The sequence below is a fragment of the Pleuronectes platessa genome, chromosome 10, assembly GCF_947347685.1.
Source record: "Pleuronectes platessa chromosome 10, fPlePla1.1, whole genome shotgun sequence".
NCBI lineage: Eukaryota > Metazoa > Chordata > Actinopteri > Pleuronectiformes > Pleuronectidae > Pleuronectes > Pleuronectes platessa.
In genome coordinates this window covers 4,295,947-4,304,275 of record NC_070635.1, presented here as the reverse complement: position 1 = coordinate 4,304,275, position 8,329 = coordinate 4,295,947, and the positions used below count along the sequence as shown (strand labels likewise).

Here is an 8,329-nt window from a genome sequence, read left to right as displayed (position 1 = left end):
TAATTTAAAGGCAGTTTTACTGTTCTACTATTTATTTATTATTTTTATTTTTAATTTCATAAATAATTTTGGCAATTGGTGCCCTTTTTTTTGGTTTGAGCACCTGCCGCCCAAAATGTCTATGCACGTGCCTGCATGTGACTGAGGTTTAATGTTTCTAAATGTCTTCTTACAGTTTTTCACAATTGTTAACACACGTTTTTCAAAACAATAACGGCTTTCTCAAAACTGCACACAGACAACTGAAAACCTCACACACAAAATGCTAAACCTGACACTCCCTTTGCAAGATGACTCTTTGCCATCAAATCTCTTAACTGTTCACAAAATGGAACTCGTGTTTTCATTTGGTACACACAGCCATATTTTCAAATGACACACACATACAATGCCTTGCATAAGTATTCACCCTCCTTGGACTTTTTCCCATTATGTACTGTTACTAACAGGAATTCAAATAGACTTAAATAAACTTTTTCCCGTTTGATCAACAAAACATGCATAGTACTTTGGAGGTGCAAAATAAATTATATTGTGACACAAACAATAATGAGAACAAAAAAGTTGACATCTGTTGGGTGCATAAGTATTCACCCCCCTGTGTCAATACTTGGTAGAACCCCCTTTCGCTGCAATTACAGCTGCAAGTCTTTTGGGGTATGTCTCTACCAGCTTTGCACATCTAGAGATGGAAAGGTTTGTCCATTCTTCTTGGCAAAAAAGATGAAGCTCAGTCAGATTGGATGGAGACCGTCTGTGAACCGCAATCTTCAAGTCTTGCCATAGATTCTCTATTGGATTGAGGTCTGGGCTTTGACTGGGCCATTTTAAGACATTAACATTCTTTAATCCAAACCATTCCTTTGTAGCTCTGGCTGTATGTTTAGGGTCATTGTCCTGCTGGAAGATGAACCTCCGCCCCAGTCTCAAGTCTTTTGCAGACTGCATCAGATTTTCTTCAAGGATTTCCCTGTATTTGGCTCCATCCATCTTTCCCTCTATTCTGACCAGTTTCCCTGTACCTGCTGAAGAGAAGCATCCCCACAGCATGATGCTACCACCACCATGTTTCACTGTTGGGATGGTGTGCTCAGGGTGATGATGGGCAGTGTTGGGTTTTCGCCACACATAGCGTTTTGCATTGAGGCCAAAAAGTTCCATTTTTTTCTCATCTGACCAGAGCACCTTCTTCCACATGTTTGCTGTGTCTCCCACATGGCTTCTGGCAAACTCCAAACGGGATTTTTTATGGATCCCTTTCAACAATGGCTTTCTTCTTGCCACTCTTCCATAAAGGCCAGATTTGTGGAGTAGACGACTAATAGTTGTCCTGTGGACAGATTCTCCCACCTCAGCTGTGGATCTCTGCAACTCCTCCAGAGTAACCATGGGCCTCCTGGTTGCTTCTCTGATTAATTTTCTCCTTGTCCGACTCTTCAGTTTGGGTGGACGGCCTCCTCTTGGTAGGTTTGCGGTTGTGCCATATTCTTTCCATTTTCTTATGATGGATTTTATGGTGCTCAGAGAGATGTTCAAAGCTCTGGATATTTTTGTATAACCTAACCCTGCTTCATATTTCTCCACAACTTTATCCCTGACCTGTTTGGTGAGCTCCTTGGTCTTCATGATGCTGTTTGTTCAGTAATGATCTCCAACAAACTCTGAGTCCGTCACAGAACAGGTGTATTTATACTGAGATTAAATTGCAGACAGGTGGACCCTATTTACTAATTATGTGACTTGCAAATGTGACTTGTGAATGCAATTGGTCGCACCAGATCTTTGTTAGGGGTTTCACAGTAAAGGGGGTGAATACATATGCACTCAACACTTTTCAGATTTTTATTTGTAAATGATTGTGAAATCCATGTAATATTTCCCCCCACTTCCAAATGATGCACTATTTTGTGTTGGTCCATTACATAAACTCACGATGAAATAAATTTTAATCTGTGGTTATACCATGACAAAATGTAGAAAAGTCCAAAGGGGGTGAATACTTATGCAAGGCACTGTACCATTCATTGGGAACACACAACTAAGCATTTGCTTGCACACTACCAAGTATTTACAGCACACTGAAGTGCAAAATTGAAAACACAATCATCAAAGTGGAACACACCATATGAATGAATGAGCCATTTCTCCTTTTGTAAAATGTCTCAGTGTAGGCCTACTTTTTTCATAGTCAAACATAAAGCAGCACACAAATATGCAGCATAAAAAGGTTTATTTCGGTACACACAGAGAACAGTACAGTACTGTAAACCGGCCTGCTCAACCCCCCCCCCTTCACAAAAATTTCAGTTTTTCACAATTTTTAACACACGTTTTTCAACACAATAACGGCTTACTCAAAACTGCACACAGAAAACTAAAAACCTCACACACACAATGCTGACAGGCCTCCTCCATGGCCTGGAGCAGTGGGACCCGGTCCTGTGGGTTCCGTTCATATACCTTCCACCTCCAAGGGATTCAGGAAAGGAGAATAAGGTGGAAGGTATAGAATGGAAATATGTGGGTGGTCCTGGAACCACTCCCGCACTTGAAAGCTCACATTGTCCCGGATGACAACGTGATTGATCCACTGTGGGTCATCTGTCTGGTCAGGTGGTACCAGCAGGTCATGCAGGCCATCCAGGAAGTGAGGAGACGGGCAGCGTTATAGGCCCCTAGGTGGGCATGACGGTGCAACACCCCATGGGGATTCATTGCAGCACACATTGTGATGTTCCCACCACGCTGGCCGGGGACCTCAACAATGGCCCGCTGGCCAATGACGTTTCTGCCCAGTCGCCTCCTCTTCACCAGGTTGAATCCCACATCATAAATAAAGATGTACTGGTACAACACATGAGCTGTGTCATGCTCCTGGATCAGCATGAGAATGCAAGTTACAGTATGGACACAGAGAGGTCAACACAGTGGGCTACAGTGATACACTGTAGAAAAGGAACAATATTGGATTACAGGTACAATACATGCATGTGTCAGTTCTGAATGTTGGTACTTACAAGCACAAGGTCTCACTGTAAATCCTTGATGGCTGTGTTCCATTCAAATAGGACCCTGAACACTTGTTTCATTCACATGGCAGTCCTATGAAGAATACAGTCCAATGACGGTCTGGAAGTTTCTAAATGTAGCATGGTCAGCCAGGATCCTAGTTTTTATTTGTCTGAGTGTGATAGAGTTGTTCTCACGAACCATATCTACAGTTTCAGTCTCCTGTTCGGCTGTGTAAATGCGGTGAAATTGCTCAACAGACCTGAATGTTTAGAGATTTGAATATTTGTGTGTTGTAGGTTGATGCTTGGAGATTTTACTTGAGAAGTGTGTGCAACAACTGAACATTGTGTGTAGTGTTTTGACAACAAGGTGATGTGTAATTGACATCAGAGTGTAAAGAAGGAAAGTCAGAGTCTAATGCAGATAAGGGAGTGTGAAGTAGTGCCAAACTGGGTCGAGCGATTGGTACATGAAGTGAAGGTTGTGCAAATTGTGCCGAATATTCGCTTTTTGTGTGTTAACAACTGAGAAAACTAATTCCTGTCTCAATCTTGGCCTAGAGAACCAGTCTGAACTGGCTCGGACAAACGGCCTTAGTTCTTCTATATAAGATCCTTGCATTTGACTGTTCTCCATCTTCACTGAGATCCCTGTGACTCTCTTTGTTGATCCTTTCTGCAGAAAGCTCCTATTAAAATAAACAAAGACAAATATGGTGTTCCAGCCTCTTACACATCACAGTGTGTAAAAGCCTGTCGATGTGCACAGGAAAAACATTTCTCAGCAGTGACTTCTTTAAACGGTTGAGTGTGATAATTGGGGAGGAGACAGAAAAGCAACAAGAGCAGAAGTCACTTCAGAGCAGAAACAGAGAGAGAGGGAGAGAGAAAGGTAAAATACAACATTTAACTAATGCTTGACATATATAATGTTCTGAAATGTAAAGGTTTATGTAACCATCTTTGCCTCATTCCTGGCTTTGCTGGTGAAGGGAAGGTGTGAGATGTAAATCGATTCAGAGCTGCTGCTTGTTCTCCTAAAAGAGCGACTCAAGGAAAATCTGAACAGGCAGCATCCTTTATTAAGACGATGATTTCGATGGTAGACTTTCCTCTGGTTCCGTTACTGTATGTTCTGTGTCAGGTTCGTTGGAGGAAGAAGAAGAAGAAGAGATGTTTGTTCTCATCTGGGCGACTCTGCTTTTCTCTGTGAGAGTCAGCGATGCTCAGACAGGTATTCACTTATTATTTTACTTATATGCCAACTTTATAGTTATGAAGAAAATAGGTGGAAATAGTTTGCCATTAAAAAGATTTGCTACTGACAAGGTTTTAATTTGGGATTAGGATTTCAACTATACATTTGTTTTCCAAAGTATTATACGTGTAATATTGGAATTCCTCTGTGTCGAGTTTGTTGACATCATTTCCTATATATATATAAAACTGTGTAAAACTGACAGATTCATATGATCTATTTTTTTCTATCTTTCTTCTTTTTTGGTATATTTTAAAAGTTTGAATAATCTCTCTCCCTGTTTATCTCTTAATGTTTGCATTAACAGGTTCTTCAGTGTGGGGGAAACAAAGTTGTCCGGTGACAGATTACTGTATCACTCTAGTTGAAGGAGAAATAACAGCGGAGGCCGGACTCTGTGTCGTGATACCATGCTCCTTCACTGTTCCTGAGAATATCAAAGTCTTACATATAGTTTGGTTTAAATGTGACCCGGCTGGACAGAGATGTGGTTATGGAGACATATTTTTCAACAGTAAAACCTTCAGCGATCAGGTTCAGTCGGAGTTTAAAGGACGAGTGTCACTGCTGGAGTCTGATGTGAGCCAGAAAAACTGCAGCATCATCGTCAATGACCTGAAGGAGTCGGACTCTGGAACATATCAACTCAGAGTTAACACTTTACCGAGTTCAGGTTCATATAAATTCTTCCAAAGAGCAACTGTCTCTGTTCAAGGTATGAACCATTCTGCTGTATGACATGTTTGGTGTTTTGGGGCCATAGGCTGCAAATAAACATGAACGACACTTCTCCATTTCCTTCCGTTATACAAAATACGTGTTATGCCACGTTGCACTTTTGGTGTCAAAGTTTGCACAGTAGAGATGTTGTGATGTAGAGTGGTGTCAAAGTCCAGTCAGTACATGGCCTCAACCGATTGTAATACCAATTAAGATGTTTCATCCCGTTACAGAGGCTAACACCAAAAAACGTATTAGAAACAAACTTTCTGAAGAATTTGCAATTTAACAAACATCAGTGTGATATGATCTCCTGGAAGTGACGGAAACAGTTCTTGTGAAAAGTTCATTTGAGGTGAAGTTTGAGTTTTTGATCCATGTCCCATTTACTAACATGGAGGTGGCAACCACCAGAGGGTGATCAAGGGAATTTGGCTTCACTTTATTGGAGCTGTCATGTCGTCCATCTTTATTCACAGTCTATGGGTGGGACATAAAGTAATTTTGGCCGTTGTTTAGCTGATACAGATTCCTATCGTTGCCCCATTTAAAAAAATGTGAATGAAGTGAATGATGACGTTCTGATCTGACTCCATTCATGAACTGGTCTCCCATCAGGTCTGAGTCAGAGGCCCACAGTGATGATTCCACCTCTGACTGAAGGACAGCTGACCACACTGACCTGCACTGCTCCTGGTCTCTGCTCTGGATCTGAACCTACATTCACCTGGAGGTGGCGAGGAAGAGGAGAGAGCGACGCTGACCTCAGAGGAAACATCACGGCCTTCAAAACTGAGAATGTAACTGAGTTCGCTAAGAGACGCAGCTCGACTCTGTCCTTCTCCCCTTCAGCTGAACATCACGGAACCAACATCACCTGCACGGTCCTCTTCCAAGGAAACGTGAGCACAGAGGAGACGGCGACTCTGAGTGTGAGCTGTGAGTAGAACTACTTCATTTCTGAGGGGCTGTATTTTACAAATGGACACTTTGTGCTTTAACCACATTATATGACAGAGCAGAAATGGAACAGGAACAACTCTGCGGAAAACCACAATCAATGACTTTCTCTATTACAAAGAAGAAAGAGGAACTGCCACTCTCTCTATCTTTAATGTCACAGCAGAGCTCAGGGCTCTTGGTCCCCCCAACTTTTTCTTAGTACTTTAAATCGTATGGGCTGGACTGATGAAGAGGAGTTTAGGAGCTTCAGGAGAGGAGCTCCCTTTACCACAGATTGTTGGATCTTTTGCTCTGCAGAACTTTTACATTTACAAGAAACTTATATAACACAGACTAGAGGGAAGAACAACAATAAAATTATAATGTTCCTTCTTTAAAGAAGATTCTGCTTCCTCTCTACAGACCCGCCCACTGAACCTATACTGTCTATGAGGTCTGAGGTCACAGAAGGTCAGACCATCAGAGTCAGCTGCACTGTTGAAAGTTTCCCACAGTCAACTCTCACCTTGATGAGGATCAACACAAATAATCAGTCTTTCAAAATCGCTGAAAATAATCTTAATTCACGACCCATCAACTCTCTCTCCCACAAGTTTACTGTGACTTCTGCCGTGCCCAGAACACTGAGGGCTAAAAGGACAGTGAGTGGGAGGAGTTGGTGGTGAAATGTGATTGTTTCAGCTGCGGCCTTTTTTTTCAACCAAACAGATCAAACCAAATCTTCCTTTAGACAATCTATCTATAAAAAAGTAGCTTTTCTTATGTATTTTTCAGATGTGAAGGTTCTAAAAAGAAGAGAACATTACTCCACCATGTCAAAAACAACACAGGGTTCTTTTCACTATTGTTTAAATTAATTCATTCATTAAACTTATCCAACATTTCTTTTAACTGAAAACGTCTATTTCAACATGACTAAAGTGGTTGTTGTCATAACTTGATATATTTAAATAGCACTTCACAAAACAACGTAACAAAGTGATTCCCAAATTACAAGAAAATAATAAAAACTAGAACTATGTCAAATTATAGATCAAAGTAAGATAAAAGTATTAGTTTTAGTTTTAAGCTAGTCAGGGTTTTGCAGAGCTTCAGGGTTCTTATTTCTAAAACTCTGTTCCCAAACTTTGTCTTAGTACAAAAGCTTTGTTTATTATTTATCGATATTTAAAGTTTTTTATACTTCAAAAATCTATTTCAGATAGACATTTTGAACAAATCATTCAAAATAACGTTTAGCAAACCTGCTAAAAAATAAGTTAAAAAAAAAGGAACAGTAACATTAAATCAGTGGCTGTAGTTTGCTTCAAAGAGAGATTGTTGAGAAAAAACTTGATAGTTTCACCAGGTGAATCTGAAGCCAGTCTGTTTTATCCTCCCATTTAAAGTTTCACATTCTTCTCAGTCTGGCTTTAAAGATTTGTTGTGTTATTCATTTTTGATCTTTGATGATGTTCAGAAAATGACGTTGTCTTTTCTCCTGAATTTCCCGGCTAGTTTCTCCAAAACACACACACATCACGGAGTCGGCAGAGAAGCAGGAGCTTGACGGGAGGAGCTCCGTGATGCTGAGCTGCTTCAGTCACAGCTTTCCCCCAGTCCAACACTACTCATGGTACAGGAAGAGTCAGGGAGAGGAACAGGATGAAGTTGTGTCAAAGCATCAAAACCACACAGTGTACTCAAACCAGTCAGGAGTCTACTACTGCATCGCTCAAAATGAAGTAGATCACAGTTTGTCTGATCCCGTCCATCTGTTTGAACGTGAGTGGATTTCAAGGTCTTATAACTGTGTGTTTTATTGCTCAGGAGACATGTGAGAGGTTTATATCAGATCATGTTTTTTGGTTGTCTGTCCATACGTCCTATGTTTGTGAACGTGACATCTCTAGAAGGTCTTGAGGGAATGTTTTTAAACCTTAAATGTAAATGTTCAGTGTGATTCAGGAATGAAATTATAAGAATGTGGAGGTCAAAGGTTAAGATTGTGTCCTCACAAAACTGTGAACTCACAAGGCATACTTACACAAACCTCAACTTTTGATGAGAACTCAAAACTGTGAAGTGATTAGATATCAGTGGTCAAAGGTCACAGTGGCCTCATCAGAATCTTGGTTGATGGAGGTAAACATCTACAGAACAGTATTTCTAGTTCAGTCTTAAATAAATATCTACACAAGGAATAAAGTTTAAACTAATTCTCCATGTTCACAAGTCTATATGATGCTCTCTCTCTTCTAACCACAGGAGACTATCTGGAAAACCTGAGGTTCCTCATTGTTGCTCTACTTCTCCTGATGATTATCAGTGTAATTGTGGTAAATTTAAGGTGAATGAATAAGAAGTGCATTTGATCAAATTCAATAAATACATTTCA

The 8,329-nt window shown here is 40.5% G+C and overlaps 1 protein-coding gene across 1 annotated transcript; it reads left to right on the top strand.

Annotated features, from left to right (window-relative positions):
* Window positions 1-4,129: 4,129 nt before the first annotated feature.
* LOC128449227 (sialic acid-binding Ig-like lectin 14) lies at window positions 4,130-5,056 on the top strand. The gene is made up of 2 exons (XM_053432291.1): window positions 4,130-4,245; window positions 4,577-5,056. The coding sequence occupies exons 1-2, from the start codon at window positions 4,185-4,187 to the stop codon at window positions 5,005-5,007; spliced, it is 492 nt and encodes a 163-aa protein (XP_053288266.1). The 5' UTR covers window positions 4,130-4,184; the 3' UTR covers window positions 5,008-5,056.
* The last annotated feature ends 3,273 nt before the right edge of the window (window positions 5,057-8,329 follow it).